The 23,839-nt window shown below is 47.1% G+C and overlaps 1 protein-coding gene across 2 annotated transcripts in view; it reads right to left on the reverse strand.

Moving 5' to 3' along the window:
* Nrp2 (neuropilin 2) overlaps window positions 1-23,839 on the reverse strand; it is a 115,134-nt gene that overhangs the window by 31,153 nt on the left and 60,142 nt on the right. For both annotated transcript variants that reach the window (XM_076866675.2, XM_076866676.2), the window contains exons 9-15: window positions 22,962-23,311; window positions 21,097-21,241; window positions 17,136-17,252; window positions 13,998-14,138; window positions 3,182-3,444; window positions 1,561-1,657; window positions 389-409 (exon numbers count right to left, since the gene is read on the reverse strand). In XM_076866675.2, the coding sequence (XP_076722790.2) occupies window positions 389-409; window positions 1,561-1,657; window positions 3,182-3,444; window positions 13,998-14,138; window positions 17,136-17,252; window positions 21,097-21,241; window positions 22,962-23,311 (1,134 nt within the window). The remainder of the gene's footprint in view (window positions 1-388; window positions 410-1,560; window positions 1,658-3,181; window positions 3,445-13,997; window positions 14,139-17,135; window positions 17,253-21,096; window positions 21,242-22,961; window positions 23,312-23,839) is intronic.

Genomic DNA, 23,839 nt, shown 5'->3' on the forward strand with positions numbered 1-23,839 from the left:
TTTACTACATTTTTTTTTTTTTTTTTTTTGGTTCTGGTTTCCCATAGCCTCTTCTTTCTCGCCTCTCCTGGATTTTCAGCTTCATTGCTCCCCGTTGGACAATTCAAGGCTGAAAGGTTTATCTGTACCCTATTTGTCTCTATTATAGGTTTCTAAACTTTAATTAAACAAGAGACAGTGAGGATCTCAACCCGTGAATCTACAGGTGTTGCTGGTGCCATCTAGTGGTGGGAAGGTGAGGCACCTATTTTCTCTTGAGAGCTCTGTCAAATTTGGAAGTTTACTCCCCCACCACCAAATTCACATCACAAGAGAGAGGGAAAAGGCATGCAAAAAAAAAAAAAAGTTTTTTTTTTTTTTTTTTTTTTTTTACCTTTAAAATTCTCACCTGCAAAAGCTGAGATGGGTTCTGGAAAAAAAAAACAAAAAAAGTTTGAGTTAGATAAAGGGAAGAAATAATTGTATGAATGATGACAATGACGACTTCCACTAGGCTATTTGGTAATACTCCATAGAAAGTGCTCCATGTCCTCCATATGTTCTGGGCTCTATCATCATCACGGGGGTTGGGGTGGATACAGAGGATTCTCAAAATTGCTTTGGAACACAAAGTCCTTCCCAGAGTAATGGGTCCCCAAAGTATTGTAATCAGTCACTTACCACTGATTACTTTCTCAGAGCCAGGATTACTTTTAGATGCCCAGGGCCTGAGAGTTGCCTAAGGAGACTGGGGTGGTCCCAGTTGCTTCTGACATCAGCAGGCATGCACAAACCTAGGACTCGTGGGCCAAGGAAAGGGCTTGGTAACTCATTACCACTACTCTAGTCCTGTTCCTTCTCAGGATTCCTCTCTTGCTTTTGGGAGTGCCCATGACTCTGATGAGAGATGGTCAGGGTAACCTTGGGGTGGTCCCTGCTACAGGAGGAGGCCTTGGGTAAAATGTATACCCTCAGGAAGGCTGCTACCCTGCATTTCTGACCAAGGTGACCATAATGGTGTCCCTCTCATGTCCGTCACCTGGTATGCAATGTTTTAATCCTATAGCTCCAGGACTTGGGCATTAGAGGTATTAGTTTTAAAGCAAAATGTAGCATCTTATTTCACATGCCATACTTTGCCCTGCAACTCATTCACATAAAAGAACTGCTTGGTAATTGTATTATCCCTCTTATGTACCACGTGTTCTATTTTAGCTCATACTGAAGGCTTCCATTAAATCATCAAACCTTTCTGGCATGTAATTCTGACTGGCAGTTGCTCTTGTCCTCTAGCATTTTCTTTGCTAAAAACTGGAGTCTGATGATGGGATCTAGGCACCCTGAATCTTCATGTACTTAGTGCACATCTATGGCTGATTGGGAACAGGGACACAGCTTTTACCTCATCTCACACTTTCCCATCCTAAATTCAGCCCAAGATACAACTACTCTCACACCTTGCCACCTGCTCTGCCCATTGGGGAATGATTGGTCTGAAAATGGCCTCTTGTTTCTTCTTGTCTGTCCCAGCCCTTGGTGGTCTTATTTAGAATGGCCATGCAGAATCAGGTGGTCACGTACCCATGCAACTCTCCAGTGGGACATCAGTGCTTATCCGAATGTCGTCAATGGCGATCTCTCCAGAACGTCCTTTCCCTATTACCCCCTCGAACACAATCTAGAAGATGAAAGAAACAGAGCCATGGTTAATTTGAGTTTCCTGGTCCAAACTGCAAAGATTTTTTTATTTTTGTTAAGTCCAGCTTAATTCATGTACACACATGCACACACACACACACACACACACACACACGTATTATTGCATCTGGTAGACATCTGTTGGCCACATGGCTATAGCTCTAGAGATCTTAATTTTTAAAAGAGTTGGTTCAAATCAAATGCATATTTGGGGGGGGAATGAGAAAATATAACAAGGTGATGGATATTTGTTGTCCAGTAACTAGGATGTATTGATTAAAAGAACCACAATTGAGGAGTGTTTAAAGAGGGGTTAAAATTTCCCTAGCTATTTTTGAAGTTTCTTTCTCATGAATTTTTTTCAAATGCCAGTCCAGGTATTTGAAAACTCAGAGGACATGAGCAGGAGTGGGTAAAGTGAGAAATAGAGCACGCAGGTTTGTCTCATGGGTCCCATTGCATTATGACCCTGAGGGGTCCATTATTGCCTCTAAGAAGGAAATAAGTTGCCCTTTCAGTGATGGCTTCTGAGCACCTACTATGTGCTAGGAACAAGGACAATAATACAATCTCATGAACAAGACTTCTGCGTAGAGAAACTCACTGTCTAGTGGGTTAGACAAAAATGCAAATGGGCACTTAGAATGCATGTATTAGGTTAGTGAGTGGGAACCTGCTCCCCACCCACCTCCCCACGGAAGCCCTTTCTGCTCTGCGGTCTTCAATCACTCCTCATTCTCGCCCTCCCCAGGTTCTTTCTGCAAAGGAGCACATGTCCTCTGGCAAGCTGAGCGAGCAGTTGGCTGCCTCACCAGCCATCTGTTGCTGCTCCTCGTCTGGGGAGGAGCAGGTTAATGCTTTGGCTGGTTCTCAGTCACCTCATCCAGTGTGTCGACTCCTACCCAAGATGCAGCTACAGCTGCACGTGCCCATCTGTGCCTCAGTCTCTTGCTCCATGGGACAGAGACAATATAACTCAATTCTTAGAGCTGTTGAAAGAGAAGCCACTTGTTTAAGACTCTCTCAGGTTTGCTGGCCACAGAGAGCAAACTGTATCTGCCCACTTCCCGTGCTCCTTCCTGCTTCCGGGACAGGTCTAGGAGGGCATTCCCTTTTCCTCCTCTATTCTGAGGGGCTCCACACCCCTTCCCTTGTGTGTGCAGGGTTTGTTTGTTGTTTATTTCCCTGGCTTCTGTATCCCTTTGTCAGCCTACCTGATAGCAATCTAAAATAAAATGGAGAGAAGAAACATTTGTTGGAGAAGATTTCAGCAATATAAAAGGCAATAGGAGGAACAAAGAACCAAGTCTGGGTGTAGAGATAGGCACATTCTGAATAACAAATAAGAGTGTCATTTAGTTGCCATGGCGACTTGAGAAGCACAATGAAAACAGCAGCGCTTAACCGTGTCCCCTAATGATGAATGGGCACGGTCCTTTGAAATATTGAAATACGGATCACGATTCCCACGGATCACCCCACCCAACTTCCTCCACCACCCCACCTGAAACTCCATGTCGTAGCTGGGCAAGATGATGCGACCATGCTTCCACTCGCCGCCCTGGTCCTCACGGATGACCCACAGGAGCTTGCTCTCCTGGCTGGCTTCGCGTACCACCTGCAGCGCCACCCCGCGGCCGCCCGTGGCTTGGTACTGGAACTCCATGCACACCGGGCTCCGGGGCAGGTGGACAGGTGGGCTGATGAGCCGCCCGTACTGACCCTCTCGCCGGCCGTCACTCTGCAGCCGCAAGAAATTCCTGTCATCTGAGAAAACAAACCCAAACAGAGATCCTTGATAAATGCTTGGGAAAGATACTAATTCACAGCTGTAGCCCCTCCAGTAAAAAGCTGGGACCAGGTTTTTAAAAATTTTTTAAACTCCTGTCCTTGTTCCCCAGGTCCTGTGTCCCCTCCCTTAATGTGTCTTCAGAACCCCGATTCTCCACTTGAAGCCCTTTCTTCAGTGTTTACATCTCTTATTTCTCTGTATCACTTTCTTTGTATCACACATATAGCACGTGGTGTAGCTGGTCTTAGGTGCTGGCTGGTTGTGTTTGGCTTGTCTTTGCTCCCTAGAGTCGAAGGCCAGGTCCATGTCTTACTCGTCATAGGCTTACCTGAAGGGCCAGTGCAGTCTAAACTGAATTATAAGGGAAAGGTTTCCAGGGGGGGAAGTGGCTGCTAGATTGGAGGTGACTCTGGCTAGGTGTTTTATGTTTCAAGCCTTTGACGTCTTGGCTGGGCACTGTCCAAATGGAAGACATTTAAAACCTTCTGTCTCTGCCAGTGCTGCTAGATGATGCCTGGGCTCCTGTGCCTGTGACTTGGAAGCCCATGTCAGCTTCAAACAGAACAGGGGGTGGTGGCTGAGTATGAGGACTCTGATGCCTAACATTCCACCCCCTTCCTTGTACGCTCCAGGGAGGGCTGAACTTGACCTTTCTCAAGCAGTCAGACACAGACAGCTCCAATGATAAAGATACGGTCATTATTGCCGTAACAAAGGCTATGTGTTTAGCAGAGAATATACATGTTCTGGGAAATTAAAGGCTCACCAAGTCCAAATGTTTGGAGATTGACCCTTTTGGTGGATGGCTTTTGAGTACATCAGACACTTCTGTGAAAGACAGATTTCTCATTGTGGTTGGCAGACCCCATGCCTTGCAGACACAGGTGCAGAGACTGGCACTTGCTGGTTCAAGAGCACTCTGGCCACATGTACAGAGGGCAAGGTGCATCTGAGGAGGACATCTCACTGTCTGCTTTTGGCCCTGAAAACACAGGGGCATCTTGGACTGAACACTTCTGCAAGAGGGCAGGGACACATTTTTACTACACACCCAGTGTGGAACATGGGCATGTCAGACTCCTCAGGTCATGTTAATGTGATGCCATGTTAATCTGAGACATGTGCTTTCTAACTCAACAGGGGGTATGACCATCCTGGGCTTGTCAGGAAAGAACAGGTTGGGGCTCCAGAGCCCTGAGGCAACGCACGACCCTCCCTGATCACTGGTTTGCCCTTGTGAGAGCTGAGCTTGTGGATGACTTTCCATCATTGGCCTAGAACCAGCTCCTCCCTCCCCAACTCTCTGGCCCTCCTGTCTACCTCCCTAGCTCATCTAAGCCCCTTCCTCTTGCTAGACTGTCTGGGATTATTGCTTCAGAAGCTGTCCTTCCCTGAAGTCAAATTAGGGTACATATGTAAGATTCCTTTTGTAGCTCCTCCACCAGTCTGAGCCATGTCTGTCTACCTATGTACAACATCTGACCTCTTCAAGGCTCAAATCGGCACAGATAACTAAGAAGCACCCATCTTCAGAAGAGAATTTTAACAATGAAGTTCTGCTGGGGGAGGAGACACTGATACTGTAACCAGATACTCCGTGATCTTCTTAAACCTAGGCTTCTCCTATCAGATCTTATTGCCAGTGCTATTAATGATAATAATTATAACTCCTATTTGCATAAAGCTTTACAAGTTGCAAAGCACATTGGGATGCATTATTTTATTTCATCCTTGCTATATGCCTGTGAACTGGGATTTACTAATCTTACTTTGCACATGATAAAAAATTGAGGCTCAGAAAGGTTAAAGGGACTTGTCCAAGGTAGACAGGCTGCAGAGCCCAGACTTCGTTAAGGGTTTCCCCCAACTTTCTGCAGTCAATTTTCCATTTCAACTGCCTGTAGGTGCCTTGCCCCCCAGCCCACACTCTGTTTGAGGCAAACTGGTTTCCCCACTGGGCCTGTGTTCCTTTTCTTCTTTTACCTATAATTCCTTGCTCCTTCATTTCTTCCCCTACCCTGTCTCTTTTGCCAGTTCCTCTCCTAATCATTCTGGCACATGCAACATTAATCCCCTTCTTCTCTCAACAACTCCAGCGTTTACTGGACTACACACTGATTTCACTGGCTTTTAAAAGGACTGGAGGCCATTTTCTGTGGATTTTGGCAGGTAACTACCCATTACCTGGCATCATAATTTAACTGTTTCTCATAAGGTCCTGGTCTTGCTCATATAGGGTTTGGTACTGCTTCTCCCCCCTTCCTTCCCTTACGGTCATTTTTTTGGCACTACTCAAGGAAATTTTGTTCCCATGAATGAATGAGTGAATGAACAAATGAATGGATAAAGAGTGCTAGGAGGCTGTCCGTTGGAAACCAGGACAGAGGGAGAATCTGCTAGACGCTGGCAGTGGCTCGGATTCAGATAATTCCTTCACAATCCTTCCATTCTCCTGAGCCAACAGCTCCTTTCAAAGGTGAGGTGCACCAACAATAACAGGGTGACCTCTGGAGGCACGCCATTGACTGAGACCCCAGCGAGAGCCCCCAAGTGCTCCTATGCGCCTGGTCACTTCCAAGCTCTTACTGTTTCCACCTCGTTTATAAAGGAAACCAGATTTCAGAGAGTTATTATTCAGCCTTCTTCCTTCACAGTTTCACAAATAAGACCCACTTGCTGCCTGAAAACTGCTTGGCAGGAATACTGTCACTTGTGTGAATTTGCATTCTTAAGCAGCAGGGGAATCACAGCATAATGGTTAGAATTTGGTAAGTGAAATGCGTGTGGTTTATGAGGAAGTGGGCTGACTGGGTTTCATCTGGGTCCATTCTATTTGCTCATCCTGTTGCTAGAACTTGAGGCACGAGCAGGCCTCTTCCAGGGGCCCTCAGAAGCCCCTCCCCTCTCCTTTCATTTCTTCTCCCCTGTCTCTCTCACAGTAGGATGATAATCACTGCGCATGATTTAAAGGACCACTGCAAGACCAGGGATTAATGCTGGTGGCGTGCTAAGCACGAGCAGCTGAAGGCTCATAATTCAGTGCTGACATCTGAGCTAATCCACTAGTTTGCAGAATCTCCAGACGAGCAGGCCTCTGGATTTCACTTAGTTAAATCATTTGTGCCCACTTGTCTGCTAAGTGCTATGAGCTCCAGGGAAGAAAGATGATATGTAAATTTAAAGAATTAGCAGTTGACATCAGTCAGAGGGACGCTGAGCTGCAAAATGTCCCTGCCTGTCACTGACAGAGGCTTGATTAGAACCAGGGACATCATGAAGGAGTGGTACAGACCAGGAAAAGTGCAAGGAAAGGGAGGAAAAAACAAAACAAAACAAAAACAGGGAGAAGATAATGAACAAAGTGAGCACCTACTACATACCAGACACTGCACTGGGAATTTATTTACCTGATGTGATCTTCCTTGCAAAATTTAGCCCTGTGCAATCAGGATTATTTCCTCCACTTTTACAAAACAACAAACAAACAAACAACCCCCCGCCCCAAGCAAAACAAAATGAAAAGTCGAGTCTCAGAGAACTGAAGCAAGGTGACCTAGAGTATTGCCAGAGAGAGAGATGGAAGCAGGATTTGAACTCTGATGGGACTGAGTAAACTAGCCAGGGCACCACCTCTCATCTGGGTTGGAATCCTGACCTCAGGCTCACTAACTGTTGGAAGACTTAGTCTTTCCATCTGTAAAGCGGCTGTATTAACAGCATTCCTGACCAGGGTTGTGGGGGAGGCACAGATGGAATGAGCCATGGAAAGGTTTTATGTCATCACAGGGACACAGTAAAAGCTCAACAAATTACTACTATCACAATACACACCCCTCCTATGCCTGCCTTTGTTTTATTTCGAAAGAAAAGGGGGTAGAAAGGCCACCAATAACCTGGTGAGGTCAACCCAAGATTCAAAAGCGAGTGTGGTTCGGCCTGAGGACAGTCAAGATGTCTTCTGTTACCGAGACTGACTCCCCAGATCTGTCTGCACCCCAGAAACCAGCTGGCCCCAAGCTGTCCAACCTGCACTGTTCACCACATGTCTGCCGTCATGTGCTGTCTACAGTAAGTGAAATAAAATAGTCTCTAGTCCTGGAACATGGGTGGGACCTCTAAGGGACGACTTGGAGCAGGCCAAAATGCCCCAAGTACACTGTCACCCTTTGCTTTAAGTTCTTCAGAGAAAGTGCTTCCGCGGGCCACAGGGGCAATGTGTGGTCAAGGCCACAGCCCCAAATGCCAGGAATTCCTTAAATTGGGTCTTAAGTTCCCTGGCTGTTATTTAAACACTTCTCCTGCCATCCCTGAGGCCACACAGCCAGTTTCTGTTCTCTGACTTAAAAACATTTTTACTTATGAAGAATGAAGACCTTTAGTCTGTGCTTCCCCAGGAAACACAACCTTTGTCCCTTCAAACCGTCCCCTTTCCGGGGCTTTGATTACAGGGGTGGGTCTCCACTGACCTCTCTTCCAAGCTAAAAGCTTTAGCTCTTTAAAGCCATGGTGCCTGCACCAAGATCTTGAGATGGAACATGTGCTGCGAGTGAAGACTGTTCTTCTAGAATATTCCAATTTATGGTCCACCATTGCCAGATATCAAGGAAGCTCTAAGCATATGGAGGCTGTTGGGGGACTTGATAGAAAAAAAGGTTTGGCAAGGCCTGGGGGAGGGGCTACTTTATTGATGTACTTGGACTTTAAGGAAAGGCCCTTTGGATTGTCATGATGTTGCCTCAATGCGAAGACTGACTAGCTAAGCGAGAACCAGTCCTGCCTGCTGGAAGCCGCCTTCTTGTTCTTGTAGCTGATGGCCGTGCTGCCGGCGATGGACAGCTTCCAACAAAAAGACAATGGAAAGGAAACACGTTCAATTGCTGAGAGAGAGTGAAGAAATAATGTCCCAGAGACACAATCCCTCTCCTCCTGGACCTGACGTATTTGGGAGACACTTCGATGGGTCCTTGACTCAAAACATCTGTGGTCGCCAACGATGCAGGAAAAACAATCACAGGGGAATAAACAACAGGAGTTCAAAAGGGTAGGGAGGAAGCGCAGAGGACAGGGTCATTCAGGCGTTGCAAACCTGCTGCTGTCTCTAGAAAGGTCTCTTGATATTTCACCTGGCGATTTACGGTCCATCTGGCTTCAGCCACTTCAGTGCTGTGGGAACATGTGACCATGGTTGGCCCCACTGCCACGGATTCAATTGTGTCTCTCCCTCACCAAACCCTGAAATAAATCACCAGCTTGCTCCTCCTGGCTATCACAAAGCCAAACACGCCATCTGTCCAACACACACATCTCCTGGCTAGCATCTTGCCCTCCGACTAGAGCAACCATCTGAAAGAATATTCAGTGCTGCAGGAGATACAGACTCTTAGTATAGGTCATACCTAAAACATGAGTCAGCCCCTCAGCTGGCCTCCCAAGGTCAGTCTATCTCTGCTAAGGTCCTCAAATTAACAACCGGTTAAAGGAAACATGACTTGGGATGAACTCAGCAGGATGTTTTCAAGCTTTACAAGAGAACATTCAGTGGTTACGTAAGGCTTCAGGCCTGCCCTGTGCTGGAGTCTACCTGAGTTGTTCTTTGGTACATCAGTTTTCAGGAAAAAGTTCGACTATTGGGACAGCCTTCTTGTCGCCTTTGCATCTTTGTTAGCAATCCAAACACTGCTGGGGAATTCAACCAGGGAAAAGAGGTAAGAGCTTTGCTTCCCCACTCGGCTTTCCTGAGAAGCTGGAGATGTTTTCCTACCTTCCCTAAAGAAGGGCCTCTATTCTTTCCTTTTCTAGGTGAAATTATTCCTTCAATATTGACTTTTGTAAAAAAAAAAAAAATTTATTTTCGCCCAAGCTGTTCTTGGACTTTAATTATCCATTATGGTCTACAGCCCAAGAGATTTCTGTCCTTATATCTGCAGTGGCTGTGCCCCAGCCAAACCACAGGAACCTCTTTCTGAAGGCAACTTGGCCCAACAGCAGTCCCGTGTTTGCTGCCACTGGTTCCACCTGATATTTTGAAACCAGAGAGTTGCTTTTAAATTCAGAATCAATGTTAGCTCAATGTCAAAATTCAAATCTAGTATAAGTGAGTTCATTCATCAATTACTTCCTTAGATTTCTCTGCAAACACCCACCCCCAGCACCCACCCACAGTCCTCTTATGCACATTCATGGTGAATCACAGCTCTGGTCTCTGTTCTAATGGAGTTTATTCTGCGGCCCAATCTGCATCAAAACATCCCCCATGAGGAGTTAATATGTCTGTCACTTACATTTGAAGGGATAGGCACAATTTATAACATCTGGATATTAAGATGCTGGATTTATGCCTATTTGAACTTGTTTTTGAACCCGGGGTGCTGCCCTCTCAAGCCTTGCCTAAGCCAGGCAAAGCTCTGTCAGAACAGTGGACTATGCCAAATAGAATTTGCCTGTTTTCTTCATATCACTGTCATGATTTCAAATTACTGAGATGAAGTAACACTGTACTCGTGCTTTACCAGGTCAACCAATGTATAAAACAGCACACATGTAAGAACACCACCCACCTGAGGGTTATGAAGCTGATCTGGCTTTATATCTAGTCTTCTTGTCTCATTCCTGATAATAATAGGGATAACAACAATAACTATCATTATTCTTATTGGTATCAGATTGTACTTACTTAGGATGCTCTTTTTTATTGATCAAAAGTAGCTTCTATACCATCTAATGCTGTTACGTTTTTTTACTTGACTATGGTTGCTCAGTGAAGTAGAATGATACAAAAAAATTAAAACACTGTCCACTGAACACTTCAGCAAGGATTATAGAGAAGATAAATGCCCCCAATCACTTGCTTCTTGGTTTATACCACACCAAGAAACCAAAGCATCAGCAAGGGCTCTGGGGTGTTCTCCTGTTAATGACCAAGGGTCCTAGTTCAGCAATGTCCAACACAGCACCCTGTCCCTGTGGACATGTTCCATACAGGCATTGACTGATTCAAGGTGGCTACTGTGCCAAGGGTGTAGTTAGGGCAGCAGCAGAACTGAAGCATTAGCTGCATTAATTTTAATTAATTTAAATCTAACTCTAAATAGCCATGTGGCTAGTGGCTCCTATATTAAACATGGCAGCTCTAAATTCCTGAGCCAACCCTCAGAGTTTTTGCCTTGCTCCTTAAAGACCTGAGTCTGATCATCCTCTTCACAATCAAAGCCCTTGAGAATATCTGTAGAAAATATGCTCGCCCTAGTACAAGGGATGCTTCTTTGTCAAGGTGGCTGCAGAAAAAAGGTAAGTGGCTTCTCAGAGACCATGGGCAGGCTCCTCCTCTGCCACCAGGGGTCACTGAATTTGGAACAGAGTCCCCAGGGGCTGGGATGAACACACTCCAGGCAGCTCGGCCACAAGCAAAGAGCTAAAAAAAGCATTTCTGAGTGGCTTGAAAGACTGTCTTGAAAAACAAAAACAGTGGAATGAGACCAGTGGGTGTCTTGTCAGCCTGGAGCAACCATCAGCACTGGCCAAAAGAACAGAACTAATTGCTGACTTAAAAGGAGAAGGAAGGGGGGTGAGGCAGAAAACACGAGAAAACAACTAAATCAAAAAACATCTAAGGAATGTAAGTAGTTTCCACAGACACTTCTAATCAAATGGCTTGTGTATGATATTTCAACATGACTATTTCCTCCCTTCTTTCCACGCTTTCTCCCAACCCCATTCCCTCTAACCTCGATGGAGACACTCTTCCTTACCCAAATTTAATTACTTCTGTCTACCTACCCTCTAAGGGGATAAAATACATGGCACGCTCCTCAAGATGGGAACGTCTCCTCTTTGTGGGATAGCAAAGCACGGTGACACAGTGGCTTTCAGGTTGACTGGTGGCATAGCCACTGTGAACCCATCAGCATCTGCCCCACCCCCAGACAAGCACAGCTGTTTCCTTTCTCCTGCTGGCTCCCCTCAGGGCCCTATTTTTTTTTTTTTTTTTAAGAAAAGGACCACCCCGAACAGAAAGGGCGTTCTATCTTCTGCTGAAAGCCTGATTTTGAGTTCTGTAAGCAGAAGGAAAATGGGAAATGCAGAAACAGGGTTTTAGAATCATCAGAGGATAGAAGGAAGGACTTGAACAATATTATGATTTTGTTTCCCTGAGGCGGGTTACAAGTGCCACTCTTCCAAACTTCAGGGATTCCTCTGAAAGAGCCAGATAATTGTTTTCCTTCTCAGTATCTTAAGGGAGGAACAACATTGGATCTAGTAGTTCCTTATGGCCCTAATATTTTCTGTTCTGTCCATTCAGCCAAAGGCTGAGATTCTGCCCATTTTGTGAATTTGCTCCGAAAAGCCCTCCCAGACGTCATCGTGGCATGAATCAAGTGGAATGGGGACAAAGACTAGAATTCCCAACCAGCAGCAAAGGTCAATGGGTAGGACATTCAGGTGGGGACCAGTACTGGACAAGGAGGGGAAGGTAGAGGGCAAGAATGGTACAGGCCAGAGTCTCAGGGAGGTGACTTAAGCTCTTCCAAAACTGCTACCTGCTAGGTGGCTTTGTCGCCTGGACAGGACTGGCAGCAGAGATTCTTGGGGAAAATCTCCTTGTAAGAGTGAAAGAGAAGGGGCCAGGATTATTAGAAAACAACCTTAAGAGGGATTGAATAAGAGTCAGTAAATTTCCCCACTCTATAGAGAGCCCGTGGGTGCAGCCCTTTACTCAAAGTGCCTTTGCCAAGCCGTACCTTATCCACACTCTCACAGACACTCCCCCACATTCATAGGGACCACAAACTGTGCTTGTTCAGACACGAGCTTGTTCTGCACACGAGCACACACCTTACCAGCCTCCCCTACATTCAGATAAAAGATGGGGGTTGGGAAAACCCACCAATTAATTGGACCCAGTCTCAAAGGGGAGGAAATGAAATGAAAAATCCAGGCTGGGTTATAAAAATAAGTATTTTTTTTCCCAACATGCAGGAGGCTCATTATATTAATTAAACATTATTGCAGTGAGTGAGGGGGGAGGGCGATTAAGGCTGGGACTGGGGTAAGTGTTCTCTCCTGTGCCTGAGGCCGTGGCCATCTTCAGATACTCATCTCTCTGAGCACTCAAATGCTGAAGAGATAAACACTTGAAATATGAAAATGTTTTTCTCCAGAGCAGACGCTGTGACCCTCCAGGAAACCAAGAGTGGGCTGTGTCAGAGGCTGGCCCAAGCGCTCTCCTAGTGCCTGTCCTACTGTTCTTCCCTGGGGACAGGGGACACCTCCAGCCCTTGGGTGAGGGGCAGCAGAGCAATTCTGAGGAAGCTGGCAGCAGGAAAGCCCCTTCCCCCTTTTATTTTCTAGCTTTATCCCATTACATACTAGTAACATTTAGTCTACTAAATTTCCAGAATTAACCCCTTTCCTCTCAAATGCTTATAGAGAAGTCTAAGTCCAGGCTGGAGGTGTAGAAAAATGGAAAGATAATGAGTTGTGTGCTGGATCAAGTGTACCAGTTAGTGAGAGATCCTTGTTAAATTTTCCGGAATTTTGCAAGGAAGTTAAATGTAATCATTATGATAAATGAAATCACATAAAATTACGATCAATCATATTAAAAACAAAAGGTAATAAACATCCCCCAAACCACACTTCCTAATTATTTTAATACAATTTGGCCAGTTTCTTGCTTCTCAGGTAATTTATAGCCATAGCAACTCTACAGTAGAAAACCTCTCCCTCATACCCTGTGCCTCTAAACTCTGCCTCCAATGCTGTATCAGTGGCTGGAACTGAGTGTACAGCAAGAATATTTATACCACCGAAAGCGGCAAACATTACAAGCACATTCTTTTTCTCCCCCCCAGCCTTTGGAAAGTTGTAAACGTTGACGGGAATGCCACTAGGAAGTCATTCAATGGTGGAAAAGTTAGACAACTCTTGCTATTCCCTGTTTAGAAAGGCTGATGGCATCTGGCTCTCTGAAACCAAAGGGTGAACTTAACCTGCCAAGTGTCGGGCAGCTCTGCTTGATGCACCCATCGGTGTCACATCTGGGACACCCAAGGGTGTGGCAACATTTCAGTCCCTTGACTTGCTAGATTCCAGAAGGGGTGATATACTCAGAGTATCCCTCAGAGTCAAGGCCAGTGGCTTCCCAATGAGCCACTTTGGGAACCATACCAGGAGAGGCTCTGTGATGGTGGCAGCCATGCTGGCTGTGGGAACGAGGACACCGAGGACACCGGATGACTCCTCCCCTCTCCTGGGACCTCCCAATGCTCCTTCTTTCTTTTTCTTTTATCCTGGTCTCTCCCTCCCCTTCCCCGATGCCAGGCTGTGCTGTCATCACAAGTGAGGGCTGGAACCAGCCAGCGACTAGTCTGTGCGATGACGTCTGCAGCAAAGACTGGTGGTTTGTGGGCAAGGAACAGAGAATGGCTCTGTGGTGGGAAGGGATGAAGCTTGCAGGGGAAGCTGGGGCTGGAAAGCATGCAGCAGGTTGGCCTCACATCCTTCCTCTCCCAGCCTTCAGTTGGCTCACCTGGAAATGTCCGGTCGCTGGGGCTGGAGCTGCTGGTCCAGGTGCTTCTGAGCCATTTGGCATGGTCGTACATCCAACCACAGGGCTCCTCGGGGAAATCGAAGTTGCAATTGAATCCTGAAGGGAGCTGCAAATCTTTGTCTAAAGGGGGAGAAAAAAATAACCCAAAGGAAGGCGAATGAAATGGGTCCAGAGAACAGCCACAGTGGTGCTATTTAAATGGCTGGCAAGGCCTGCCTGCCGAGCAGAGAAAGAAGTGGCTCCCTTTGCTTATTCATTTAACTCATCTTGGCGATCGCTGGCTTTCGGGTCAGGCTTTGGTCTCATCCTTCCCAGGCATGAAAGCCAAGTCTGCCAGTGGTTCCCATAGTAAGCAATTATAAATGAGGCCACCAAATGGCTTTAGGCTCTAATCAGCCTCTTCTGTCTACCTCGGAGAGCAGACAAATGTGAAAATTGCTGTTCCCTAAATGCCAAAGAAGAATGTCTCCCCAGTGCCTCAGTGGAAGGCTGGCTCCCCAAATGTAGCATCTCATCTCCTGCCAACCTGGTTCTCAGAGATGGTGGGGCAGCCAGTTAGCATCCAGAGAGGCGGGAATGCCTGGGAGGTTCTGGCCAGAGAAAAAGAAAGTGGCCTCAGGAACAAGGCGGGCTTGTCTGCCACCCTTCACCTCTGGGTGATGCATCTCTTATTTCAGAAGACCAGGACAGTTTGGCAGCTCCAGGCGGGCAATTTAACGAGTTAGGAGCAAGATGAAGGGGCCAGACCAGCAGGCCACCCGGCTCCGTGGTGACCAGGAGAAGAAATCATTTTACATTGTGAAGTCCCGGAAGGTTAGAATCCCAGGGGGAGGTGGAGAATGCTTTCCTTGTGGAAATCTAAGAATTGATTTCACAAATGGCCTGACCCGTCTGCTCGGGAGGTTCATCTGCCTCAGCCTGAAGACTGATCCAAGAGGGTTTCTTTGGGGTTCCAGCCAACTCCAAAAACCTAATATGAGCGAGTGTCGAATACATGATTAAGTGAGGGTTGTGTGGAGGTGGGAAAAGAGAGGAAATGGGAACCCAAATGTGGATCTGTGCCAGCAGTGGCTGCAGAGACAGCGGAAAAGTGCTGGCTGAGGCTGGCAGCAGGGAGGAAGTGGGGTCTTTGGCCTTCTCACTTCCCTTCCCAGGGTTCCCAGAGAGGAATTTCCGTGGGGAAGGTTCAGAATGCAGGTTAGGAAGTCTAAAGGGAAAAACAGAACTGGTAGAAACAAATTGCTCACCATGGGACTGAGGGGGCTTGTATCTAGGGGGACAGGGTGCTGCTGGCCTCAGGAGCAGGAGGTAGATTACCAGTAGATTCTGTTTTTGTGCCTCCCCTTCCCAAGAGAGAATATTTAATGTTTGCCCACCCTTGGCCAAAGTCAGCTTGAGTCAAGAAGAAACACATGGAATCTATTATAGAAGCATCAACCTGTGGCTTGGAAAAGTCGGCCCTTAGCCCTCACCATCCCCTTCTCGCAACAATTTCTGAATGTCTATTTTTCCATTGAAAAATATAGAGTAATTCAATATACCATAATTCCTCTCTAATGTTTACATGCATACTGTATCTCAGGAACCAAATTCCACAAAAAGATCTTTTGCTAAAAAGGAGAAGGGAGGCACCATCAAAGTAACCTCAAATCAAACAAACCACTATAAACGGCAAAATTATATTAAAAATAAACTTCTGAAGATCTGCTGCAGAACCCTTAAATTTTCAATTTGGATTGTCATTTGGATAGAATCCCCACCCTGGGGCCCCCATCAAGCTAACTCTATGAATCTAATATCGTACATTAACTCCCTATGCATCCCATTTTTGGCTCTCAAACTGTCTTAAACATGTCTTGGAAGATTCTCCAAGTCTCCTTCTTCTCTTCATAAAACAAAAACAAGTTCATTAAAATGTCAGGATTCTGTATTCAACCAACCCTGACCAATAGTGTCCTCCACCCACACGATATACAAAAGCACATTCCCTAAAGCATATGTATTAAATTATCATTTTTCAGTCACACAACTTCAGCATTTATTTTTGGCTTTCCTCCCATTCTTCTTAGTAGCCCTTTCTTGGAGCCATCCCCCCCACCCCCCGCCACCGCCCCGATCTGTGCAGTTCTTCATACTATCAAATGGCTGTGTGTGTGTATTTCACCATCTACCTATGTCTTTATGTTTTTTCCCGGGTCTCTTTGCCAATCTCTCCTCGTTTTGTTTAATGAACATTTAATGGTGATCAGTAATTTACTGTGAATCAAGGCTGTCAAACTCAAGATTCTAGCCAGAAATGCCAGGTGTCCCAAAACACGTGATTTATTCGGAATGTCCTAGTACTTGATGACCTTTACAGTATGATTTAAAATGTGACTTACTTTTGGGCTCAGCCAATTACTATTTTGTCTAACTTGGATTTGCTTAGAAAATGAAATAAAAGGCATACAGGTTTCCCTTGTGGAGAGATGATCCCAAAACAAGGGTCTCTGAGTTTTGAACAACTGGTTCAAGATGCCTCTTCACACTTCTGCCCCTGCCTCTGGCCTGCACTCCATCATGGAGGATGTGATACACTACCTTGTAGAACCATCCCTGTTATACCACCTTCTTAATCCAGGAGTCATGAAAGACACAGGGAAATGCAATAAAGTTATGGTCAACTGGTGAATTAGCCCAACTACTACGCTCCAGAGACATCACCCAGATGACTGTCAGGTTTTCACTTGACTGTACTGCGGAGACACAGATTAATGAATTCTAAGGCTGGGAATTGCTTTCCTTTAATATTAGAAGCACAGTAGTAAGGGCTTAACCATGAGATTTCTCCTAGGAGGTTTTCCTTGGAGGCATGTTATCTTAGCTGATGACCAATGGTTTCTCACCTTGATTACTGTGAATCAAGGCTGTCAAACTCAAGATTTTAGTTACTGGTTACAATATCTAATGCTTTTGATTCACTGTTTGAGGCCTTTTAGAAGTTGTACCTCCCTAACCCCTCCCCTAAGACTCTCTGGATCTCTGACCCAGGACACCCCAAGCCCTTGCCCAGTCACAGACCAGCCCAATCTGAAAGGTCCATCCCAGATGCAATACGACACCCACCCTGATCCTTACCATCCTCAAAGCTGCAGTTCTCCCCACACTCTGTGGCCTCCTCGTCAATGGGATAGGGGGTGGTGGTCTCTTCGATCTTCATGGTGGGTCCTAGAGTCTCTACTGTTGGCTTTGAGTCTGTGCAAAGGCAAAGGATGAGAACGTTAAAGCAGTTTGCCCTGAAATGCCCCAAAGATGGCCCCAAACTCTTTCCTAAGTGTGGGCTTTTGAGAAGGAAAGTGAAGATGCCCACATGTGCAAAAAACATTAAAGTCACCTGTGTTTGCTGTTGACAGGCCAGGAGCATGGCCTGAGTCAAATGAGAACTATCTAGAGCTGCAGAAGCAGCTGTGACAGAGGCACAGGCACAAATCCATGCCCTTGACTCTACACCAAGGCCCCAAGGCCAGTACAAAAGGCCTCCTCTCCATCAGAGGAGACTTTTCAGAAAGCTAATTCTACAAAACACTCTGACCTATGGGGTCACCTGTAACAGTGTAGTCAGGAGCACTATCCCAAAGTCATAAGAGAAACCCAACACTTGGGCACCTTGGGCAGTGTGATCCAATGTTGTGTTCATGTTTGCACAAAACCAGACGGATGAGAATATGGACTTCAAGAAACTCAGATTTGATTTGGAGAAAGTAACTTGGGCTGTGCCCTTGGGTCAGGGTGTGGCAAATTCAAGGGTTTCTGGGATCTAAACAGCCACTGTCAGTGAGGGAAGCAGACTGGGGATGGCAAGAGAGTAAGTGGTGGTGGAGATGGTGGCCAGGGGGACTTTGCATGCCAGGTGGAAAAGGTGACTCCATGATTGGCTCCAGCAGATTGAGGCCTGGGGAGGAGGTGACCCAGTGTGGCCAAGTCCCTCAAACCCCAAGTCGCCCCCACCCCATAAGAAGTCAAAAATCCCCATGTAAAATCTCCAGGCTTGTAAATGTTGGCAACACATTTAAAATGCTATAATAAGGGGCGAGGCCTGACCTGGCTGCAGGCAGTTGGTTTTGACCTGGGCTCTAGGTGATTCACTCCTCCATTGATTTGCTTGTTTATTTGCTCATGCCAGTCATTCATTCAGCAACCATTTGGGAAATGAATGGAGCTATGAGTCAGGCCCTGGGTGGGGTGGAAAGAGTTTTGGAAACTGGTGCTCAAGCCCAAGTGTCGCAGGGTGGTATCTTCATCTCAGAGCTGCCCTCCAACAAGGTGCCCGGAAGAAGCCAATAAATCGTTCCTCCCATTTCTACACATGCTCCTTTGCACTACTGTAGGTGATTAGGCGCCTTTGTCAGGCACCCTTCAGGATACCATTTAATAAAGCCAGGAGCTGAAGGAAATTGCTAAATACGCTGAATAGCTTTTTTCACGGTCGACTTCCCACCTTTCTGCTATTAAATACTACGCACATAACCTTTCAGACGTCCCTTTGCCTTGTCTGCCTCTTGCTCAAAGTAAATAGCAAATAACCTCGAAGCGTCCTAATTTGTAAGTTCAAATTTGTCACTGTGTCATAGAATCTCAAACTCAATTGTAAAGCCAGCTGTGGGCGGCAAGGCCAGGAGTAAACATTTGGAACACAAACAAACACACTAACAGGTGAAGCAGCGCTGTCAAATTATTTAGCTTCAGCAGCTCAACCCAGCCCATTATTTTTTTTTCTGTTATCCTTTTGGGGGAGAAAGAACCAAGAGTGAGTTACTGAAACAGATGGAAATTGGAAAAGTCTACAAAAGAGGAAAAGCCACATGACCCAAGAACGGATTCTGAAAATGTTAGGCAGCAAAATGGGTCAACTGACTGGTGGAGATAAACTGAAACCCAGGGGCGCTGGGTGCCAGTGGGGCAACGAGAGGGCAGGGTGTGGAATGAAAGTGAAGAAATCGCACCGGTCTTCGTGCCTACCGTGTTTGTACTGGGCGCTCCAAGGTAACTGCCCATCAAACGGCAGCGTTTCCCCAAATTGAAGCCAGATGTCAGAGACTTCAAAGGGAAGTAGGCCGAGCACAGGGTAACACGCCTCAACTCTGATCTTCCAAGGGCCAGGCAGGGCTTTGAAATGGGAAACCTGTTGCTAACCATCACTAGTGCAATTTGGGGCAGGTTGGGGTTGGGAGGACAATCAGGGGAGGAGGTCATTAGCAACTGTCCAGCTGGCCAGAAAGCAGGGCCTGACTGGGAGAGAACAGGCTCAGAGGGACAGAGGACTGGCCCCCCAGGAAGCTGAGTGACCTCTGACAAGTGGCTTCCTCTCTCTGGGGCTCAGTTTCCCTGTTTGTAAAAGGGGGCTTGGTTTAGCTCTGTGATTTATTTTTCAATCCAAGGGTCACACTCCTCATTAGATCACAGAATGAATTTAATGGGTCATGACCAGCATTTTTAAAATCTGAGCTATAAAATTTCAGAGTGCACTCACCTAGTAAGGATAGCACTGCTTTGGGAACCTTCTGCTTCAGTTACATTTACCTAGGAAAGGTTTGCTTGGTGCCAGGTAGCAATCTTGTAATCCTCAGAACAATTCAAGGGGTATAGATAGACTATTGTATCCCTGTTTGCCGGTTGAGAGACTAAGTCACTTGTCCACAGCTATGCAGCCAGCAGAGACAGCAGAGCGGAAGGACTCGACATTGGCACTCTACCTCTGGGGTGCAAGCATTCAACCACACACTATCATTCACGTGTGCACATGGATGTGCGTGCTCGTATGTGAGGAGGGCTGTGATAGAGATTTATTTTAAATTGAGAATCATGCTCAAACACATTTGGAAGCCACTAGCCTGAAGCTCCTGGATCCTCCACAACACTAACTTCTGATTCTCAGGCAGCTGTAAATGAAGCTGGCTTTTGCTGGAGGTGGGATTTTTCAACACCTGTGCAGGTGGAGCAGGCTGCAGAAACCTGGGCTTCGTCCTTACAAAAGGGAGAGTAAGTGTCTTTCTACCAGGATGTATCTGTTGGGGTTGCCTGCAGTTCCCAGGTGACAGAGGCTAACTTGGGCACACCTCAACGGGGCTCCTCAGTGCCCTTGTAGCGGGTGTAAAGGCAGCACTTTTCTCCCTGGGAGCCAAAAGCACTTCTCTGACATGCCCTTATTAATCCTTCATGCCATCCTGCTGGGAGAGCTGGTGACAGGCAGGGCACAGACAGGAAAATGGGGATACCTGGGGCCCTGGTAGGGAGGGGCAGGACAGCTCAGCCTGCTGGCTGCTCCTGCCTGCACTGGGTTGGGTCCCGAGCCCCAGGTGGCTCCTTCAAGTTCATTGTGGCAGACAGTGAGTGAGCGCTGTGTGAGATCTAGTGCCAGCTCTGTGGAGGGAGCGGGGCCAGTGCCTGCAGGGGAGGTGGGGTCTGACTCAGAAGGGTAGAGCCCTGCCTTGGAAACAAGGAAGGGTGGGTGAGCTCAGCAGGCCTCACCCTCAGAGGAAGAGTTAGAAGTACTGCCCTGGGCCTGTGCCACCTGACGGGGACAGGAATGAGCAACACTCAGGCTGCACTCTGGGAAGAGTTCCCATAGGCTGCCCTGCAACAGGGTCCCTTCTGAGCAAATAAATGCCTTTTACAGATGTGGCTCTGAAATGAAAACGCCGTCTTTTAGCCACTGACATCTGGAGGCCAGATTCAGACATAAACCGATTACTTTATTATCATGAGAGTATTTTTTCTGCCCTAAATCAACAGCCACAGCCCTCTGGCCTGAAGAGGCAGGGTCTAATTGAATTTGGGTGGGAGGTGTGTGGTTATGACTTGTTTGTGCGAGACTCGGGTTGGAGAACTGAAATGATCCCTTAAAAAGGCAAACACATCCCTTGAGAAACCATCCCAATCCAGAGGTGGTCTGAGCGCATGGCAGGGGATGGGGTGGCAGGGTTCCCAGTTCGTAGAGCTTCACCAGGGATGGCTGGCCCCGCCACCCCCTTCCAAGGCATTCTGAGATACCAGGGTCACAAAACCAGGTAAGTGAGACCGCGGAGGAAAGCAGCCTTACCTGTCCAGTCACAGCCCAGCACCTCCAGCCGCATGCCAATGCCCGCTGGAGACCACCTCTCTGGGTACACCCTCACATACTGGGCTGGAACGGGGTCGAACCTTCGGATGTCAGGGGTGTCGTAGTGCATGTTCCCTTCAAACAGCTGCCGGGAGACAAGCCATCAGATCTTCTGGTGTGGGACCTCTCCCTGCTCACCCTCTCCCCCACCACAACCAACCCCGAAGGCAGTTCGTGGTTGGTTCATGGGACATTATGACTTACAGGAGCTTCATTTTCAGACCAAAGCACTTTCCTCATTTATGAGAAAATGAGGGACCCATAAATACAGAATATGGGGAGCAGATAAAAGTGGCAATTGTCAAGTGATATCTATTTTCCTGGGCTGGACACTGAGGATTCGGGAAAGAATAAGGCTCCAAATGGGTTTGAAGCTGAACTTGGTCAGAGAGAAAAGATAGCCTTTTCTCTAATGCATGAAAGTCTAGACTTAGGAAGCCTCTGCTGACCAGCAGTTCACTGAGAGCCCGAAGGCAAAACGACTACTCCAATGTCTCCTGGTCACACACTGCCCAAACCTTTGTTTAGCAGACATAATTCTATCCAGAGACCTCACCTAGCACCCTGATGGAGAAAAGCGATGGAGGTGGGCAGCCCTGGTTGAGGTTGGGTGGGACCCCAATCCAGAGCTACCTTGGGGTCCCTCCTCTAGGGGAAGGGCAGGTGTTGGGGCGGTGAGGAGCTGAGTAGCCTCCAGGAGTGCTGTTGCTGGACCACCCTTGCTGCAGGGTGCTCGAGGTCCAAAGTTCCCGAAGGGGGGCCCTATCTCAGGGAAGCCAGACCCTGACCCTGGCCAAGATCACCTCCTTTTACAAGAAAAGCCAGGGTCAGCTGTCCCTGGGGAAGCCTGTGGTTCAACCTCTCCATCCACTGAAGTCTCCAGTTACCAAACCCAGAGTTTTTCCAAACCTCTGAAATTGTGAGTCGGGAGCTGATACCAGCATTGCAAAACCTCCAAACCAGGCCTGGCCTTGACATTCAGAATGGAAACATTTTCTTCAAAGAGGAAGCTGTCCAGAGACATGTAATATGACTTTCTTTTTTAGGGGCCCTGCTCTTCTGAGGAAAATGAGGATAACGCAGAAGGGAGGATCAGAGCAAGAGATGAATCTGAAGAAGGACAGAGGCAAGATGTTCTCTCCCGGCCTTCGCCTCTCTGATGGCAGTGGGTGGGCTATCTGGCCTGAACTTCTGGCCTGGAGTAAATTTCTCTCTGTTCTTCCTTGTCTCAATATGAGGGGCAGGAAAGAGCTAAGCAGTTAAAACTAGGAAAATACAAAGGAGTGTAGCAATGTTTTTTTTTTTTTTTTAAAAAAACAGTTATTTTTGGAAGTAAATCCCTAGTTTCTATAGTTTGGCTTCCAGCAACCACATCCTCTTGAGGTGTCTGGCCAATTTCAAGGAAACTCCATCTGACGGAGGGTGTGAAGGGTGTTGAACTTTATAAACAGGTAGTGTGAGTAGGGCTAGGTGTTTGGATTTGAGTCAGACTTATAGTTTCTGAATTGTGGGCTTGGACACAGGTAAACTGTGTGACCCCAGGTAGGAGACAAAGCCTCAGTTTCATCATCTCTAAAATGGGTCAATGGAAGGATTGTCCTTGTAGAGAGCCTGTGGGGTTAAGAGAATCTAAATAAGGTAATACACACTATGACTGGCAAAAAGTAATCTCTCAATATTTGCATTATTGGATTGCAGAGGTTTGATGATGGCTGTTGGATGAGAAATCAGCACCCCCAACTCCCTGCACCCCACTTAGCCTCCCTATTTGGGGAATGCTACAGAGTCCTCCCAGGATGGCCTACCTTTGGCTGCTGGGTTCTGGGGTCCTGGATGTATTCCCAGTCCTTGCCGTTTAGGCTGTAGGAGACCTTGAACTTTCGCACAAATGCCCTGGCTTCCACTGCTGTGATGCTGTCTCCTCCACGGGCTCCCTGGATGATGATGCCTTTCACTGTCTTGGGTGCTCCCAGGTCCACCTGAAGCCACTCCTCACCTGGCTGTGCCTGAGGGATTCGAGGGAACCAGCCCGAGCGGCTGCTGACCAGGCGGGCAGCGCTGGGGCTCCAGAGGTATTCGCGGGTGGAGGAGGCAGAGATTTGGGAGTCTGCGATGAGGCCTGAGAGCATCCCCAGCATGTTGGAACAAGGGGCATCTGTGGAGAGAAAATGGAGGTCATGGCTGACCCGCACAAACTGAAGACTATCCTCCTATTAGTAGGGAGCTGCCAAAGAAGCCCACTCAAATACTTTGTTTGGATCAGCACTGATTTCTCTGCATTCTGAGGTCCTATAGCACAGTGTGACTCAAAGCCTGAACTTGGAGCCAGACTGCCTGGGTTTGTGCTCACTCTGCTACCTACTAACTGACATCCTTGGATAATTTTTTAATTGTTCTGTTGCCTCAGTTTTCCCATTTTGAAAGGGGAGGTAAGAGTCACACCTATTTCTTGGGGGTTATTGCGAGGATTCTGTTCATCATCATGTAGCAGCCCCGAGGACAGTGCCTGGCATATTTAAGTATCTGATAGCTGGTAGCTGTTTGTATTTATGGCTTTGGCCAAGGCTTCTCAGAGTGCACATCGGTGCATCCTTTCCAAGCCACTAGTCCCTTCTGACTCTCTCAAGCACCATGAGCACAGGGGACCTCAGCAAAACATTGACTTCTTCTTTCTTAGATGATC

Source organism: Callospermophilus lateralis, chromosome 9 (assembly GCF_048772815.1).
Source record: "Callospermophilus lateralis isolate mCalLat2 chromosome 9, mCalLat2.hap1, whole genome shotgun sequence".
Classification (NCBI taxonomy): domain Eukaryota; kingdom Metazoa; phylum Chordata; class Mammalia; order Rodentia; family Sciuridae; genus Callospermophilus; species Callospermophilus lateralis.